Source organism: Strongylocentrotus purpuratus, unplaced genomic scaffold, assembly GCF_000002235.5.
Source record: "Strongylocentrotus purpuratus isolate Spur 01 unplaced genomic scaffold, Spur_5.0 spur5_scaffold_1, whole genome shotgun sequence".
Taxonomy (NCBI): Eukaryota; Metazoa; Echinodermata; class Echinoidea; order Camarodonta; family Strongylocentrotidae; genus Strongylocentrotus; species Strongylocentrotus purpuratus.
The window spans coordinates 18,766,931-18,786,761 of NW_022145594.1; the positions used below are offsets into that span (position 1 = coordinate 18,766,931).

The 19,831-nt window shown below is 36.6% G+C and overlaps 3 protein-coding genes across 4 annotated transcripts in view; 2 read left to right on the plus strand and 1 right to left on the minus strand.

Moving 5' to 3' along the window:
* Positions 1-431: 431 nt before the first annotated feature.
* Positions 432-1,838, minus strand: LOC105444160 (putative nuclease HARBI1). Its single transcript, XM_030977774.1, has 3 exons — positions 1,563-1,838; positions 1,088-1,228; positions 432-588 (listed from the first exon to the last, which is right to left on the minus strand). The coding sequence occupies exons 1-2, from the start codon at positions 1,806-1,808 to the stop codon at positions 1,103-1,105; spliced, it is 372 nt and encodes a 123-aa protein (XP_030833634.1). The 5' UTR covers positions 1,809-1,838; the 3' UTR covers positions 432-588; positions 1,088-1,102.
* Positions 1,839-2,511: 673 nt separating this feature from the next.
* Positions 2,512-6,509, plus strand: LOC115921265 (uncharacterized protein K02A2.6-like). The gene has a single exon (XM_030978576.1). The coding sequence runs from the start codon at positions 2,512-2,514 to the stop codon at positions 5,779-5,781; it is 3,270 nt and encodes a 1,089-aa protein (XP_030834436.1). The 3' UTR covers positions 5,782-6,509.
* Positions 6,510-6,954: 445 nt separating this feature from the next.
* The window catches only part of LOC105444689, a 29,428-nt gene continuing 16,551 nt past the window's right edge, over positions 6,955-19,831 (plus strand). For both annotated transcript variants that reach the window (XM_030977776.1, XM_030977777.1), the window contains exons 1-9: positions 6,955-7,296; positions 12,071-12,142; positions 12,514-12,579; positions 13,043-13,096; positions 14,543-14,608; positions 15,071-15,124; positions 16,672-16,737; positions 17,201-17,254; positions 18,544-18,625. In XM_030977776.1, coding sequence (XP_030833636.1) covers positions 12,092-12,142; positions 12,514-12,579; positions 13,043-13,096; positions 14,543-14,608; positions 15,071-15,124; positions 16,672-16,737; positions 17,201-17,254; positions 18,544-18,625 — 493 coding nt within the window. In that variant the 5' untranslated portion in view covers positions 6,955-7,296; positions 12,071-12,091. The remainder of the gene's footprint in view (positions 7,297-12,070; positions 12,143-12,513; positions 12,580-13,042; positions 13,097-14,542; positions 14,609-15,070; positions 15,125-16,671; positions 16,738-17,200; positions 17,255-18,543; positions 18,626-19,831) is intronic.

The following is a 19,831-nucleotide window of genomic DNA, read 5'->3' on the forward strand; positions in this document are numbered from 1 at the left end:
CCTGTAAATACAATTTTGCAAATACATGTATTTAGTGAACACAAAACCTGTTTATTCAGTTATAAATGTCAATTATTAAAACAATGTTGTTTTTTGTAATCTTTGTTCATGGACCAAATCGATATTCCAGGATTCTCTATATATTTAATGTAAAAATGGTTTAAATGAGATACATCAACTTAATTTTGTATTGCTTTTATTTTGTTTTATTCAGGATGTTATCCTGGCAAATTAAATATATGAGTGTTTATGTTTTCATTTTCAATTAGCTCAGTGAATAAACAAAATAAAAGTTAGTGCATGCATTCTCCAATATTTGTCTTTTGATGCGTATTTAAGTTATACCTGAGAGAAAGAAAGATGTACGGCATATTAAACCAATTGATCGAGAGATTGGTATGTGATAGAGTGAGAGAAAGGCACGGAGAGAAAAGGTCTTTGGCGATGTTAAAGAGCACGGCACAGGCAATTATGATGTCGCATGCTCTTGGTGCAGACATCTGGATCCCTTGTCCCATCAGGCACCTGAATTTGTTTTTCAATTGCCCATTCAATTGTTCTATGGTGACACGTGTTCTGCAGTGTGCCCTGTATACATAGTAGTCAGAAATATTATAATGAATAATAATCCAACACTGTAGTAATCAATTTTTGGTACATGCTACATCTCTCAGGATCTTAATTAACCCAACTTACCCTTTAAGAAAAAGCATTTGTAAATATCGATATAATATATGCTATTATCTTGCCAAGACCTTTTCTTCCTTTATTACATCCTTAACAAAGACTCAAACTAGAATTGTATTCATTTTGTACCAATATAGTTATATACTATTATAAGATCTAAATATTTATTTATCTTTTTTAATTTATACATTATTTATATTCAAATGAACATAATTTATAAATGTATATAAAGTATATGGTATTATGATCTATGTGCAAATTTTGAGATGTACTTTGTACAAATATAGTTGGTATTATGTTATTAAACTGATACATTCCATCACTTTTAATCATTGAAAGGCTCTCTGATTATTTGTAACACTTTAAAGATTTGAGTGAACGTGATGGATTGAGTACTTGCCTGTTGTAATTTCTTTCAGCATTGCCTTGTGGGTCCCGTAGTGGGGTGATTAGCCAAGGCTGGAGGGGGTAGCCGGAATCTCCAACCAAGATGCCAGGTAGCTCTCCGTCTGCGAAACGCTCTCCATGCAATGCGACTGTTCTGTGTATTGAATTATGAAGAAATGTATCATTATTATTATCTTTGCAAAATGTGATTAACAAAACAAAACAAATACAGTTTGGGCTTCTCTCAGTCCATAGCAAACAAATTGAGAAAGATGTCAGACATTACATTGTACTTTAATATTTCTTTAATATCAATGTGACATTAATTTGTTTAAATTAAAAATTAAAATTACTAATATAGGCTTAATGGATGATTGATGATGATAATGATGATGGTGATAATGATTTCAATGATGAGTAGGATGATAATCATGATATTGGCAGTGATGATAATAGTGATCAGAGATGCTGATAAAACCGTCACATACCCTCAATACTCGGCTGTCGTGAGTGCTCCCAGGCCATCTTGCACACACGTTGGTTATCTTGTACCTCGCATTGCAAATAAGCTGGACGTTTATGGAGTGCTTGCCCTTTCGGTTAGTATAGATGTACTCGTCGTCTAGAAGGGGAGCCCCATGCAGTTCAACGTGAGTCCCGTCGACGGCCCCGACAACGTTGGGCATTCCAGCGAGGTTGAAAAAATCGACCTGTGCCGTTCTGACTTCTTCCATGGTTTCCGGGAACTTGATCACCTGTTGGTAAAGAGTAAATATGTATTAAATTGTATTCATATATGTCACACTTTTGGCAATGTTCAAATTTGTAGTGATAGCTACATGTAGTTTAACAGAGTCTGCAAATACAGACGAGCATGTATAACTAAATATAGAATGACCTGCAACCCATGACTCATGCCAGGTCATGTTATGAAACAATGAGTACTTGTACAGGGGATGCCTACAAAGATGTCTGACTGACATAGAGCCTCAATAAAGCTATACAACTTATTAGTTCAATCAAAGCTCTCCAACTGGTCTTTTATAAGAACATAATATGGTGTCAGAACTTAGCAGCCAGTGTTTGTGCTGAGCAACCCAGCCTGCAGTATATCTATGGAGGAATCATTGAAATCAGGCCAGTTCAATCCAATTCTTTGTGATGTGAGAGATGATTAGAGTCTAAGTGTATGTCCAGTGAATGTAGTTATGTCCATAATAGTTAGCGCTGTCGTTGTATGGATTGGAGTGCATAGTTCTGTGCCGGGCCAGTTCCAGTATAACGGGCAGTAAGCGTGACATATATGGGACATGAACATACAGGATAACTCAGTGAAAGTTAATAGTTGAGCTTAAAGTAATTGTTGCAAAGATACAAAAAGAAAAAGCTAATTGTTATGCTGTTCATGTGAGTGATTACACTAGGCTAAGAAACAAAATGGCAAATCTCAGTCAACCTCCTCCACTCGACTTCAAGGGAAATATGTCCGAGAACTGGAGAAGATTTAAACAGAAATTCACTCTATACAATGTTGCCTCAGGAATGTCTGAAAAAGATGAAAAGTTACAAACATCAATGCTTCTACACGTGATTGGCGATGCTGCCTTGGAATTGTATAATACGTTTGTATTTGCTGAGGGTGAGAGCATGAAGCTTGAGAAAGTGTTGAACAAATATGAGGAATATTGCATGCCGAAACGTAATCTAACGTATGAGAGACATAGATTTTTCACAAGATCTCAGTTAGTGCATGAGAGTGTTGATCAGTACGCAACAGAATTGCGGAGTCGTGCTCAGTCATGTGAGTTTTCCATGTTGAAAGAGAGTCTTATCCAGGACAGAATTATCTGTGGTATTTTAGACGATGGTCTAAGAGAACGTTTGTTGAGGCAAGATGATCTTACATTGGTTAAAACGTTGCAAGTATGTCGTGCGGCTGAACAAACTCGAACGCAGGCACAAGCGTTGAGTTCCGCAGGGGAAAACGCTTCAATTCCGGTAGATTCTTTCAGCAAGACTAAGAAGAAATTTCCTGGTTCAAAGTCAAAATGGTCAGAACCTCAAGGTCGTACTAAACGTGATGCATGTAGCAGGTGCGGAAACCGACATAGCAAAGACAAATGTCCCGCACAAGGTCAAACATGCAAGAAGTGCGGTAAGCAGAATCATTTTGCTAAATGTTGTAAAACCCCAGTAGCCAAGGTCAATGAACTGCAGCACTTGGAGGTAAATTCAGAAGGTTTCATGATTTGCTCTGTTGAATCAAAAGAATCCAAGGATGAATGGATAGTTAATCTACTAGTCAATAACCAGCCGGTTGACTTCAAGGTTGATACTGGTGCTCAGGCGAATCTTCTTCCTGAGACAGTATTTCACAAGTTGAAACCAAAACCAAAGCTACAGAAAGCCAAAGTGTTGTTGACAGGTTATTATGAGACAGATATCCCGGTCAAAGGTCGTTGTTGTGTACAAGTTGAGTACAAAGGGATCAAACGCAATGTGCCGTGTCTAGTCATTCCTGGAAATCGTCAGCCTTTGTTAGGATTACGGACGAGTGAAGACTTGTATCTGGTGAAACGGGTGTATCATGTTGAGAAACAAACTGAACACGGAACGGGTAAAAGTGTAGTTCAAGACTATCAAGATGTGTTTGTAGGTCTAGGTTGTCTTCCTGGTAAACACCACATCACATTGAGAGAGGATGCACATCCTGTTCAGCATGCATGTCGCAAAGTTCCATTTCCACTTAAAGATAAACTCAAAGACGAGTTAGATAAGATGGAACGAATGGACGTAATCACACGAGTTGATGAGCCAACTGATTGGGTTTCTTCTCTCGTGGTGGTGATGAAAAAGAACGGTCAGCTCAGGGTCTGTCTAGATCCAAGAGACCTGAACCGAGCAATCAAAAGAGAACACTATCAATTGCCATCAAGAGCTGAAATAACTGCACATTTTGCAGGAGCCAAATACTTCAGCAAGTTAGATGCATCTAGTGGTTTTTGGCAGATCCAACTAGATGACGAAAGCTCCAAACTTTGTACGTTTATCACGCCATACGGAAGGTACAAGTTCTTGAGACTACCTTTTGGTATTTGTAGTGCTCCGGAAGTCTATCACAAGATAGTGCACCAACTGTTTGCACATATTCCGGGAGTTAACACAATGATGGATGATGTGATTGTATGGGGAACTACCCAACAGGAGCATGATGACAGATTGAGAGAGGTTCTCAGCATTGTGCGAAAAATGAATCTCAAGTTGAACAAAGACAAATGCGAGTTCAATGTCAAGAAGCTCACATTCATTGGTGACTTGATCAGTGATCAAGGAGTTCAACCTGATCCAAAGAAAGTGTCTGCTATCTTGAACATTGAGAGACCGAAATGTCGGAAAGATGTCCAACGGTTCTTGGGTATGATCAATTACCAAGGGAAGTTCATTCCAGATCTGTCGACCAAGTCAGCAGCGCTGAGACATCTACTAGACAAAAAGAATGTATGGACATGGGATCATGCACAAGAGGATGCATGGAATCAGCTGAAACAAGCTCTGATACAAGAGCCAGTCCTACATTTCTATGACAGCAAGAAACCAACCAAGCTGTCAGCAGACGCATCAAAGGATGGTATTGGTGCAGTGCTACTACAGCAATATGATCAAGATTGGGTTCCGATCGCATATGCATCTAGATCAATGACTGATGCAGAGACTAGATATGCACAGATCGAGAAAGAATTGCTGGCAATCACATACGCATGTGAAAGATTCCATCAATACATCTATGGACAACAAGTAGAAGTGGAGACTGATCACAAGCCACTTATTCCACTGTTTGTAAAGTCACTGGGTGACTGTCCCCTACGCATTCAAAGGTTACTCATCAGGGTACAGAGATATGATCTCAAGGTCTTGTACACGCCTGGAAAGTACATGTATACTGCTGATACATTGTCCAGAGCAGTAGATCCAAAGGCTGAGTTGAATGCTGAAACTGAGGAAGATATCAGAGTCTACGTAGATGCTATTGTCAAGAGCATGCCAGTTACATCGAACAAACGAAATCAGATTGTCGAAGAGACAAAGAAAGATGATCAACTGCAAGAGCTGCTAGGCATCATCAGAGATGGTTGGCCGGAAACGAAGCAGCAATGTCCAGTTCGAGTCAGGGAATACTGGAACATCAGGAGTGAACTCTCTGAAGCAGATGGCATCATCTTCAAAGGCAGCAAAATAGTGGTTCCCACTACGATGAGAAGGTTCATGCTAAACAAAATCCATGAAGGACACTTAGGCATCGAGAAGTGTAAGAAACGTGCTAGAGAAGTCATCTATTGGCCCAGAATCAACACAGACATCACTGAAATGGTCCTAAGTTGTACTTCATGCCTAATGTCCAGACCAAAACAGGTCAATACTCGATCAGTGAGGGGAAGAAAGGAGGATCATAAGGTGAAGCAAAAAGAGCGATTCGACAAACATGCTCGAGACTTGTCAAAGCTAAAGCCTGGAGATCATGTCATACTCCAAGACATGAAAACCAACACCTGGTCGAAACGTGGTATTGTCAGGTCTGTCCAGGATCGAAACAGATCATACCAGATCGAGACAGAAACAGGAGAGATACGTCGCAGAAACAGACGTCACCTCAGGCCAGTCCCACGTCATACAACAAGCCGAGTCTATTCCACTACCAACACAGGATGACTTCGAGCTAGATGACACTGCAGAAGCTACAGAGCAACCAGCATCTGAAGAAAGCTCAACTACGTCATCAACCAGAACCAGAAGCGGACGAGTTATTAAACCGCCAGATCGCTTGAACTTGTAAATAAATGAAAGCGAACTACAGAGAAAGACTTTCGCGTTTTTTAAATAGTTTATAGTTACAGAGTTCAACTTGGACTTTAAAACATAACTGCAGGATTGCATGAGCATGATATATATATTTGCATGTTATAGTTTAAAAATATAACCGGATTCAATTAGTCACTTTGATTACAGAAATCAACAGATATCACTCAACCTCAACGGAGAATTCCAGTTTCGCGAATCGCAACCTTGAAAGATATGGACTGTCGCGTAATAAGTTATATATTTGAAAGCGACAGTACTCCAGCTTTAAGGGACAGAATAATGCCCTAGTACAGTCGCGAGTGTACAGGTAGTCCACCCTGTCACTCTGTACAGTTTAAGAAGTTTTATATATGTATATGTAAACCTCTTTTAAAGAAGGGAGGTGTAGTGATAGCTACATGTAGTTTAACAGAGTCTGCAAATACAGACTAGCATGTATAACTAAATATAGAATGACCTGCAACCCATGACTCATGCCAGGTCATGTTATGAAACAATGAGTACTTGTACAGGGGATGCCTACAAAGATGTCTGACTGACATAGAGCCTCAATAAAGCTATACAACTTATTAGTTCAATCAAAGCTCTCCAACTGGTCTTTTATAAGAACATAATAAAATTCATAGACTGTAAATAGTGTTAATATTCAACAACAAAAAAAGTGAATGATTTTTCATCTAATTTGATATACCAGTGATGTTTTATTGTATAGTACTATTTCTCATCATAGTCAATTCACTATAACGAATTGTTATGATAAGGGAATTTTTTTCAGGGGGAGGTAATAAATCAAGTGTTTCATGTTCAATTATTGATATAGTTCAAATAAGACATTATATAAACAGCAGTGATTTGATGAAATTAGAAAAAACTCCCACTATGATGCCATATCACGTGTTTTAATCCAAGATAACTTTTTAATTATGTATCCTTTATCATATTTAATGGCCCATTTTTTATTACAAATCAGCCGTTTCATTTCTTTAATTTTGTTTTATCAATTAAAAAAAAAACGTCTGGATTTCTTCTTAAAAAGATGGATTTTTTAGGTAGTAAGGAGTTTGAAAGTGTTTATATTCATCATTTGGTAAACGTCTCGAAACAACTGGTATAGACACGATCATATGAAAAAAAAATATGCACGATCAAGAAAACAAATTGACAACACCATAGCCGTCTTTCATTTTCACAACAAAATTTTGAGTGTCTAACTTTAGATAATTCTCGCTACACGCTTAATTCGATGCAGCGCGCAGGATCGTCGGGAGATGTAAAGAGAGCTAAGGCCAAGCCTCTAGATATACCTGCGATCAGCAGAGGTGAACAATTTTACAAAAAAACGTTCGTGTATATTTCAAAACTTTTGTGAGTACCTTTTCAGTACCGTGTTGACAAATTATTATGCTATAGTGTTAAACCAACTCGAAGTTTGTGACTCGGTCACTCAAAACCTTCGGGTAAGTACAGAATCTTCGTGCCTTACATGAAATTCCACATGTGGGACTGGTCGCAAAAAATAGTTTCGTTGCATTTGGGTGGAGACTACAGTGACTTTAACAACAATTGTATAAAATCTCTGTTACGTGAATTTGATTTCAGTAACCCTGATATATATCCGTAAGCCGTTTAATTGATCTAGATTAGTCATCTAAATATTTTTTGGTATAAGGATGAGAAAATTAAGATTCTTCCAAGAGTAAATGGGGAAAATTGCGGTGCCATCGCAGCCGATACGCCAGTCGGGTGTCGCTCGGCGGGTGCAGGGCTAGCTGCAGACGGTAGACGGACTCCATAGCAACGACAGGGCCATTTTTTTTTGTAAATCGAGACTTGAAAGAACTTATTTAAAAAGTTCATTTATGGATAAAAGATCTCGAATTAAGGCCTATATCTACCGAAATGGGGTTTTGCCTCATGAACACTTTACTGGGTATAGATCTATATTTTAAGGAATGAATATTGGTAAAAATCTGTGTTCTAGATCTAGACCTAAGAAATGATCACATTCACATAATTAATTCAGGATTTAAAGTCTAAGAATGGATCATATTCATGCCATAAAAACATTAACAAAATGAATAAATACCTCGTCCCGGAGCTCGCCGAGGGCTAGAGCGACTCTCCGCACCGTTCTAGATGTAGTAGGCCTAGAGATGTGGATGCCATGGATGCAGCTAGTGCAGTCCATCACAGAGCCGGTGGCGAAAAAACGAAGGGCGACGAAAACCTGCAAGCTTGGTGGTAATGCGTGGTTTCTCCGGGTACTATGTTGGATCCTTCTGGATAGTCTGTTGATCAGGTGGAGGCATCCCTGCCTGCTGAACCTATACAACTTGAACATTTGTTCGTCGTCGTATAGGTCCAAGGGATGCCTCCGATCGCGAAATACCCTCTCTCTCCGGAGAGCAGCGGCGTGCTGTATGGCATGTAGTATGGCTGCCATCTTGGAATGAAGGCTTACCGTAATTGATTGATGGTAGTTAACGCTACCTTCATAGCTGTAGTAAAGTTACCGCTGTTTCTGAAGTGCTTACCGCTAAAAAACTACGTTAACTCTTTATGCAATGGAAAGTTAACGCTTACTTTAAATTTAACGCTGTTTCTGGACTTACCGCTAAATTAGGGGCTTAACGCTACGTTAAAAGTTTTATGCAACGGGGCCCTGGTCTTTACCTTTAACATTAGCGCTGCTCACCTGTTAATGAAGAAAAACCCGTATTTCATAATAATTACACGTAATGCTATTATAGACAACAAGCGGAGGGCCAAATTCAAATATCATGCTTATTTTTTGAGTTGCCTGCCACTACACCACAAACTAAGCACTTTTTTGTGAAAGATGTTATCATACTACACAATATTTCATTTTTTTAAAGTATTTGTAGCAGACCCCCCGTAATCGGAGGGGGCGTCCAAAGTAGCAGCCCTTTTGAATAAAAATAGTATTTTGTGAATAACATTTTGAAGAAACCTTGACCACCATAATCTAATTAATAAAAAATTTAATTATCTACATTATGTTACCGACTTTTACGGAATCGGGACTAATTAACATCGCAAATTTAGGTCAAAACATGAGTATTTGTGATTTTATTTGCGAAAGTCTTGGTAGTTCAGGGTTTCCTTAAAATATTATTTACCAAATTACCAAAGCTAAGTTTTGTACACCAACCACCGAACTAAAAAAACACCTGAATACTTGAAAGCTTGAACTTTGAACATGTGAGGTGGTCATTCATATCATTCCTTCCTTTTTAAACAATGTTTATTTTGTGCACCGATCCATGTGTAATGCGGAGCTACACTACGCACTGCGCCTCTCTTGTTAGTTGCATACACTCAACATGTACGCTGTAATACAACACCACTAGCTGATAGTAGAGAGGTCCTCATCACAACAGTGAAACAGTGAGGTAACGTTATGTTTTATATATTTAAAAAAAAAAGAAGCTTGACATTGATCAGATGTGGGTTATTTTGGCGAATTTTCTTCAATTTTCAAAATTTTCACAAGATTTCAAGACAGTTTTGGAGGGGCATATTTTGCCTCAAATCGTTCCAGGTTCAAAACGGGTTTCATCAATAACGTGAAATATCACTCACGTGCAAAGGTAGCTAGTACGTGGAGGGTTATGACCCAATCTTTTGAAATTTTATGAACCGAGATACTGAATTGATAATATTGCCTTATCTTTGAATTATATCATTGTAAATATAGTTTGCAAACTGTTGATATCCATTATAGCTGACAATTTCAATTATAATGCTTTGTCAGGTAAAGGAATTGTTTCATATTATCCAAAATACATCTTCATTTAGTCAAAAATGTCGCTTGTCAAAAGTTTAAAGAGTAGTTCCTAAGCGTTGACAATACACTCCTTACTATGAAGAGTAATTTGGTAGTCATATTGATTTTGTTGATTTTCATTATGGTATCTTAAGAGGAGTTTGGTAGTCATTTTATTTTGTTAATTTTTATTCTGGTTTTTGAAGAATAGTTTGGTAATCATGTTTATTTTGTTAATTTTCATTCTGGTTTATGAAGATTAGTTTGGTAGTCATGTTTGTTTTGTTCATTTTCTGTTAACCCTGTTGGGAAGTCATAAAGCCTTGTTTTGTCATGATTCCTTGCAGTAATTTTGAAATATACCAATCACCAAAACATAAGCTGCTCTAAATACTTGATGTAAGGTGTTTCATGTGACTGTATACTGTATTCAAAATAAGAGCTTCAAGTGTTACTTCTGGAAAGAGAAATTGCAACTTGAGTAAATTCCAAGTGAACAGTAAAACGTCATGAGTAGACTGTTGCCTCTGTTGCCTCATTTTCTGTAATACATGCCCATTTTTGGTTCTCATTAGTGGATTTGCTTCCTCTCTGGTGTTTGCCCCTTATCAGATGCAAGAGGTGCCTCATTTTCACCGCTGATAAAAATTCCATTTTAATATGAGAAAATCACAAATATGGCAAATAACGTATCACTCAAAAGTGGTAAGCTAACAAATGGCCATCGTAGGCCTACAAGTCAACTACATATCTTTTAGGTCAACTACATATGTGGTGATTTATACAAATACACTGTCGCTCATATAGTTCGAATATTTTTGTTTTACCCCAATTGATGGAATTATTTTAAAAATAATTTTAAAATAATAGATCTAGATAATAGTATACATTCTCAGATTTTATTGAATAATAATTTACCAATGTGTGTTTTGCGCGACTGCTAAAGCATGTGTATGCTACTATGCTTATCAACTAGGGGACCTTTTTGTTTTGTTCACCTGTAGAATAAAGGCTGACATACACTGTTGGTCATAAAGGTGGAATAATTATTTTTACCCCAATTTATGGAATGATTTTGACAATGATTTATTCCTAATAGATCTAAGTAATAGTATACATTCTCAGATTGTTTGCGATAATAATTTGCGAGTGTTTGTTTTGTGTGACGGCTAATTAGCATGTGTGTGCTAATGTGCTAATAAATTAGGGGACCTACGCCATTAAGTCATAAATGACAGTAATGAGGATTAATGCCCCACAAAAAGGCACTAATATAGCACATCGACACGGTTTTGATCCTGGGACCTCACAGTTACGAGGCCATTGCTTTGTCACTGAACCATGACTGTACGCAGCGGGGGCTAGGGTAGGGGGCAGTTTCCATAAATATAAACAAAAACAGAAAATGCAATAACTTTTCAACAATTTATTGCATTTTACCCCGGTCCCCCAAATAAACAAATCCTCTGTGCGCCCATGCCTTGAGCCATAATGATATATAATGCCGATATGTGTTTGATCAATGGCAACTCTGAAACCCAGAACATTGTTAAGAAGTGAGTACATTTTTTTGATTTTTCTCAAACAGGATGTCACTGCCCTGCTTCTCTTATTTTTATACATTGCATGCTTCTGTTTACGTCGACTTGATTCCAAAGTGGATTCCCAAAGTGGATTTCCCTTTAAAGATACTATGTCCCTTTTGCAGCCAACATAAAATTATGTAGAACTTTGCAGAAATTATGAATATGTCATGTATGTGCTATCTGTGAATTTTAAATGTTAGTAGTGTCCTAGTATTCAAATTATGCAAGGAAACCCATTTACTTGCTAGACTTCACTGTCAGACACTATTGAGTGACTGATTGGCTTCTTTGGTAATAACATACATAAAATGAGCTGTAAAGGGTACATAAGCATTTGTCTACATCAATAACCCACTTCTTGTAATGGCCAAAATTAAACTATTTGAATCTTTGCGCGGCACAAAACGTACGACCATTCGGTTCAATGGTCTGAAAATCTGACTATTACTTCCTGACTTGGTAGCACTTAAGTCGATTCAACTACTAAAAGTCGTCATTTTTCCACTTAAAGAATTTTCAATTCAAGTTTTTTTTTAGGGAAGTTCAAATTAGTATTATCTTTCAAAAGCCGTTGGAATTTAACTTTTTCAGTTTGAGGGCCTGCAAATGGGACATAGGACCTTTAAACTACTGGAAATAAGGCAAAAATAAGATTAGGACAGTCACTGCATCTTCTTGCTTGACAAGTGCTCTTCCTGGTAGAAATAATAGTCCAAAATTTTACCATTATCTGTCGAGCTGAATACTATTTGTATCCTCCATGCAGGTCATCTCGTACACTTCGAAGATGGCCGACGATCCAGCTAGGAGGCCTAAAGAGCAGGTCAAGGTTGGCAAGGTATGTAAATGGAACCAGATAACACCAACTATTTTTATTTCAACTTTCTATGTTAGGTTCATAGAAGAAAGGCTTCATTGATTATACAACTTTTCAAGTTGGAGAAGCATCTGAAAATATCCATACCCATGTAGTGCGAATTGAATTAAATTTGTAGATTTTGGAGATGTCTGAACTTCTGAACATTATATTTGTGAGGCAATGAAATTTATGTTACACTATTAAAACCTACATTTTTCATGTGTATCTTTCTGAGATTATGACAAGCAAACATTTGACCTCTACCAGTGGACATTGAAATGCTTAAATTGTCACTCGTACTTGGAAAGAAGCTACATTTTAATGTAAATATGCTTTAATTTATTTTTTAGTCGATCAAGCAGAAAGGAGGAAATAGGTCTGGTGATTCAACTACAAAACGGGCTGACCCATCCAAGGTTTGTGTGCATGAAACTTTCAATTCCATTTCTTACTTTGGGTCCAAGTTTATACTCAACATGACCTTTTACTTTATAAACAGACACGATTTTTCATTGCCATGATTATGGTTTTATAAAATGCCTTCACTTAAAAAGCTGTGACAGCTACAGTAAATAATAAGAAGGAATAAAGCTTGTGTAGTCTGCCTGGTCAGAAATACCAGTCTTTCCCATGGAAAACATTGATCTCTTTTGGTCCTTAGAAACCAGGCACAATATTTAGATGTATGATCATATAGTGGTTACTTGTCTTTCCAAATGTTTATTTTTCCGAAGGTTTATATATTTCAAAACAGATTTCCCATACCTTTAAATTCCCCTTAGGGAAACAACTCCAAAACAACCCTCTTTTTGGTCACAATGTCCTGTTGGGATCACATGCTTTATAAATGCTCTTAAATTCTTCCTTAACTCTTTTCAGATAAGCAAGACAGCCGACCAAGAGTCGTCTGGATCCGCAACTATAGAATTCGGGGTTTGTATGCACAAATTAATTGTAGCCATCTATCGTTGCTGCCTAATCCATGTATTTGGTTGTTAAGCTTGTGTAATCTACTTTGTCAAAAAAAAATCAGTCTTCCCCGTAGAAAACAATGATCTCTTTTGGTACCTAGATACCCGGCACAATGTTTAGATATATGATCGTATAGGGGTTACTTCCAAAGATATATTCTTCTAAGGTTTCATATTTCCAAAACACTAATTCCCCATTCCTTCAATATCCCCTTTGTGGGGGGAGATTTAGGGTCAAAACATTATATTTTGATCCCATGCTTTATAAATACCTTTAAATCCTTCCTGAACTTTTTTCATATGATGATACAGATCTACAAAATAAACATTACAATCACTCAAGGGTTGTATTTATAACTTGTAGCCATCGATCATTGTTGCCCAAGTCCATTTATTATGTTGGTATGCTAAAGAAAATTTGATTCTTTGTATCTTCCTATGTCCATTATGTAGGCATATCTAAACACATCCAAAGAAAAGCAAATTTATTTTTCAGGGGGAAGGGGTAATTGTTTTCCAGGGGTAAATTTCCAGGGGTTGATTGTCCTGATACGGCTACTCACAAAAGTAGAGGACCTCTTTGAAACTATTTTCTGAGGTAATAGGAGCACAGAAAATCTGTTTCCATATCAAAATACAACGGTACATTATAGGTATGAGGTTGTGATGACCAAATATGTATCAGGTATCCAAAATTTGATTTAAAGGCCCAAATTTAACATAACATTTTAAGAGCATCAGACTATAGTGAGATGATTTTATTTCTAAAGACATTTAGAAGTGTGCTATACTAAAAATAATTGTCATGCCGACCAATATGAAATCATAGTAGGGGGCACCTAAATGCCCCCCCCCCCCCCCTAAGCGCCCTGAGGTTATTCGCAACAGCTCAATAGGAAATGCATCTTCTATCGGAAATAGGAAATGCATTTATGTGAAAAATCATGTATTTTACCTACTCATTAATTAAACAATATGCTGTATGATGTGATGAACCCATCGAGGAAAGTCATGGAAAATAAATTGTACACGGCAGGGTATGTAAATGGAACCAGATAACACCAACTATTTTTATTTCAACTTTCTATGTTTGGTTCATAGAAGAAAGGCTTCATTGATTATACAACTTTTCAAGTTGGAGAAGCATCTGAAAATATCCATACCCATGTAGTGCGAATTGAATTAAATTTGTAAATTTTGGAGATGTCTGAACTTCTGAACATTATATTTGTGAGGCAATTAAATTTATGTTACACTATTAAAACCTACATTTTTCATGTGTATCTTTCTGAGATTATGACAAGCAAACTTTTGACCTCTACCAGTGGACATTGAAATGCTTAAATTGTCACTCGTACTTGGAAAGAAGCTACATTTTAATGTAAATATGCTTTAATTTATTTTTTAGTCGATCAAGCAGAAAGGAGGAAATAGGTCTGGTGATTCAACTACAAAACGGGCTGACCCATCCAAGGTTTGTGTGCTTGAAACTTTCAATTCCATTTCTTACTTTGGGTCCAAGTTTATACTCAACATGACCTTTTACTTTATAAACAGACACGATTTTTCATTGCCATGATTATCGTTTAAAAAATGCCTTCACTTAAAAAGCTGTGAAAGCTACAGTAAATAATAAGAAGGAATAAAGCTTGTGTAGTCTGCCTGGTCAGAAATATCAGTCTTTCCCATGGAAAACATTGATCTCTTTTGGTACTTAAAAACCAGGCACAATATTTAGATATATGATCATATAGTGGTTACTTGTCTTTCCAAATGTTTATTTTTCCGAAGGTTTATATATTTCAAAACAGATTTCCCATACCTTTAAATTCCCCTTAGGGAAACAACTCCAAAACAACCCTCTTTTTGGTCACAATGTCCTGTTGGGATCACATGCTTTATAAATGCTCTTAAATTCTTCCTCAACTCTTTTCAGATAAGCAAGACAGCCGACCAAGAGTCGTCTGGATCCGCAACTATAGAATTTGGGGTTTGTATGCACAAATTAATGGTAGCCATCTATCATAATAATAATAATAATAATTGCAGTGCTTATATAGCGCCTAACACTTACTTTGTCAGAAGTCTCTAAGCGCTCTACAATAATGCAGCATAATTTTTCATTGCTGCCTAATTCATGTATTTGGTTGTTAAGCTTGTGTAATCTACCTTGTTAAAAAAAATCAGTCTTTCCCGTAGAAAACAATGATCTCTTTTGGTACCTAGATACCCGGCACAATGTTTAGATATATGATCGTATAGGGGTTACTTCCAAAGATATATTCTTCTAAGGTTTCATATTTCCAAAACACTAATTCCCCATACTTTCAATATCCCCTTTGTGGGGGGGGGGGGGGATTTAGGGACAAAACATTATATTTTGATCCCATGCTTTAAAAATACCTTTAAATCCTTCCTGAACTTTTTTCATATGATAATACAGATCTACAAAATAAACATTACAATCACTCAAGGGTTGTATTTATAACTTGTAGCCATCGATCATTGTTGCCCAAGTCCATTTATTATGTTGGTATGCTAAAGAAAATTTGATTCTTTGTATCTTCCTATGTCCATTATGTAGGCATATCTAAACACATCCAAAGAAAAGCAAATTTATTTTTCAGGGGGAAGGGGTAATTGTTTTCCAGGGGTAAATTTCCAGGGGTTGATTGTCCTGATACGGCTACTCACAAAAGTAGAGGACTTCTTTGAAACTAATTTCTGAGGTAATCGGAGCACAGAAAATCTGTTTCCATATCAAAATACAACGGTACATTATAGGTATGAGGTTGTGATGACCAAATATGTATCAGGTATCCAAAATTTGATTTAAAGGCCCAAATTTAACATAACATTTTAAGAGCATCAGACTATAGTGAGATGATTTTATTTCTAAAGACATTTAGAAGTGTGCTATACTAAAAATAATTGTCATGCCGACCAATATGAAATCATAGTAGGGGCACCTGAATGCCCCCCCCCCCCCCAGGCGCCCTGAGGTTATTTGCAACAGCTCAATAGGAAATGCATCTTCTATCGGAAATAGGAAATGCATTTATGTGAAAAATCATGTATTTTACCTACTCATTAATTAAACAATATGCTGTATGATGTGATGAACCCATCGAGGAAAGTCATGGATAATAAATTGTACACGTCAGGGTATGTAAATGGAACCAGATAACACCAACTATTTTTATTTTCAACTTTCTATGTTTGGTTCATAGAAGAAAGGCTTTATTGATTATACAACTTTTCAAGTTGGAGAAGCATCTGAAAATATCCATACCCGTGTAGTGCGAATTGAATTAAATTTGTAGATTTTGGAGATGTCTGAACTTCTGAACATTATATTTGTGAGGCAATGAAATTTATGTTACACTATTAAAACCTACATTTTCCATGTGTATCTTTCTGAGATTATGACAAGCAAACTTTTGACCTCTGCCAGTGGACATTGAAATGCTTAAATTGTCACTCGTACTTGGAAAGAAGCTACATTTTAATGTAAATATGCTTTAATTTATTTTTTAGTCGATCAAGCAGAAAGGAGGAAATAGGTCTGGTGATTCAACTACAAACCTGGCTGACCCATCCAAGGTTTGTGTGCTTGAAACTTTCAATTCCATTTCTTACTTTGGGTCCAAGTTTATACTCAACATGACCTTTTACTTTATAAACAGACACGATTTTTCATTGCCATGATTATGGTTTTATAAAATGCCTTCACTTAAAAAGCTGTGAAAGCTACAGTAAATAATAAGAAGGAATAAAGCTTGTGTAGTCTGCCTGGTCAGAAATACCAGTCTTTCCCATGGAAAACATTGATCTCTTTTGGTCCTTAGAAACCAGGCACAATATTTAGATGTATGATCATATAGTGGTTACTTGTCTTTCCAAATGTTTATTTTTCCGAAGGTTTATATATTTCAAAACAGATTTCCCATACCTTTAAATTCCCCTTAGGGAAACAACTCCAAAACAACCCTCTTTTTGGTCACAATGTCCTGTTGGGATCACATGCTTTATAAATGCTCTTAAATTCTTCCTTAACTCTTTTCAGATAAGCAAGACAGCCGACCAAGAGTCGTCTGGATCCGCAACTATAGAATTCGGGGTTTGTATGCACAAATTAATTGTAGCCATCTATCGTTGCTGCCTAATCCATGTATTTGGTTGTTAAGCTTGTGTAATCTACTTTGTCAAAAAAAAATCAGTCTTCCCCGTAGAAAACAATGATCTCTTTTGGTACCTAGATACCCGGCACAATGTTTAGATATATGATCGTATAGGGGTTACTTCCAAAGATATATTCTTCTAAGGTTTCATATTTCCAAAACACTAATTCCCCATACCTTCAATATCCCCTTTGTGGGGGGAGATTTAGGGTCAAAACATTATATTTTGATCCCATGCTTTATAAATACCTTTAAATCCTTCCTGAACTTTTTTCATATGATGATACAGATCTACAAAATAAACATTACAATCACTCAAGGGTTGTATTTATAACTTGTAGCCATCGATCATTGTTGCCCAAGTCCATTTATTATGTTGGTATGCTAAAGAAAATTTGATTCTTTGTATCTTCCTATGTCCATTATGTAGGCATATCTAAACACATCCAAAGAAAAGCAAATTTATTTGTCAGGGGGAAGGGGTAATTGTTTTCCAGGGGTAAATTTCCAGGGGTTGATTGTCCTGATACGGCTACTCACAAAAGTAGAGGACCTCTTTGAAACTATTTTCTGAGGTAATCGGAGCACAGAAAATCTGTTTCCATATCAAAATACAACGGTACATTATAGGTATGAGGTTGTGATGACCAAATATGTATCAGGTATCCAAAATTTGATTTAAAGGCCCAAATTTAACATAACATTTTAAGAGCATCAGACTATAGTGAGATGATTTTATTTCTAAAGACATGTAGAAGTGTGCTTTACTAAAAATAATTGTCATGCCGACCAATATGAAATCATAGTAGGGGCACCTGAATGCCCCCCCCCCCCAGGCGCCCTGAGGTTGTTCGCAACAGCTCAATAGGAAATGCATCTTCTATCGGAAATAGGAAATGCATTTATGTGAAAAATCATGTATTTTACCTACTCATTAATTAAACAATATGCTGTATGATGTGATGAACCCATCGAGGAAAGTCATGGATAATAAATTGTACACGGCAGGCATCTACGCCTAATACATTAAAATGATTGAGGTCCTTTTCCTCCATTTTGCTTTTCTTTTGGTTGAAGAACCCTGTTCTAGCCCATCTGCCTTGGAATTATCCAAGAGAAAGTTGACAAAATAATGCTGTTTATAATGTAAATTCACATTAATTAGGCTCTTTGTAGAGTAAGAAATATCTTATGAGAACTTTTCATGTTTTCCTATTACATTTCATAGTTAACAGGAGTTCTACGGCACACTCGAAGACTGGTTTTACAAGATGTGCGTAGCTCATCATCTTTCAGGCTGAGGCGAGGAGGTACGTAAACAAATATCAGATAAGATTCAATATCATTACGCGAAAATCATGGTGTTGAAACCCTTTAAAAAGCATTACAGTCATGTAACATGTATTGCATTGTTATGGCTTTAAAATCATCTAATAATTTTTTTTATTTCAAGCTAACGAAATGAATAAAAACTTCTTTATTAAACAGGCATACTGTATGACCATGTAGGTCTTTTCCCCTTTTCTCCCAATTTGGTTTACAACATGTTCTAAAAAAAAGAAATACAAATGACAGGAATTTCTTCTGAGAACACGCACAAAATAGTATATTTTGCCTGAAAATATATTATATGCCTTTTCAAGCATTTTATAAAGAATTTATCCACTTTCATCTCCCGTCAGACACTGAATAAAGGAGTACATGTGAGTTAAATATTGAATTAGTTCATGTAAAGGCGGCTAACTTGAGGATGAACGTGTTCTCAAAAATACAGGTAGGCAGTATCTAGGACATTTGGAATAAAAATATGCCAGCCTGTGTGTACGAATGTTCAATATGAAGACATACACCTGTCCATGTTTGCATGATCATCATCATAGTAGAGGAGTTTAGTGGATATGGTTCGCATGGTTTAGGGATCAAGTCCAGTCGCAGCACTAAAATGCTTTGGAAATACATGAATCTAAAATTTGCCACTCTTCACTTGTGGTAAATGGAAACCCTATACTGGAAGTTATTCTTTGCACCGGTGCTTTAGGGCAGCTTGGCTGAAGCCAGGGTACTTTATAATAGGACTTTCTAGGCACCTTGAGCATCCGTTGGCATATACATATGGTTATTGATATTTGTATGATAATGATTTGTATTATTATTACCGTTATTATTATCATTATTATTATTATATATTGTTATAGTTAAATTTATTAAACTGTACAACATAAAGCTATCATGATGCCATCAAGTCACGAAGTTACTTAATTCCTATTGTTCCTTTAATATGTGGTGTCTACATCATGCAAAGTACATGTAGTGTCAATCTACAACATTCAGTAATTCAGTAAAATATGGATATATTTTTATAAAGTCTTTTAATTTACAACATGTGTTTGATGGAGCCATAACTGAGATCAGGATAAAAAGAGAAAGAAAATATTTTGAGGGGTCTTTTAACTCTTACAGTACTGATCTAGACACCCCCATTTTAGATTAAATTTATCATAGTGCTTGTTGAAATA

Excerpts from the sequence above, each read along its gene's own strand:
- LOC105444160 (XM_030977774.1), bottom strand. The coding sequence starts at position 1,808 with ATGGAAGAAGTCAGAACGGCACAGGTCGATTTTTTCAACCTCGCTGGA. Across the intron at positions 1,229-1,562 it reads ACGACAGCCGAGTATTGAGG|AACAGTCGCATTGCATGGAG; the intron begins GTATGTGACGGT and ends TTCAATACACAG.
- LOC115921265 (XM_030978576.1), top strand. The coding sequence starts at position 2,512 with ATGGCAAATCTCAGTCAACCTCCTCCACTCGACTTCAAGGGAAATATG.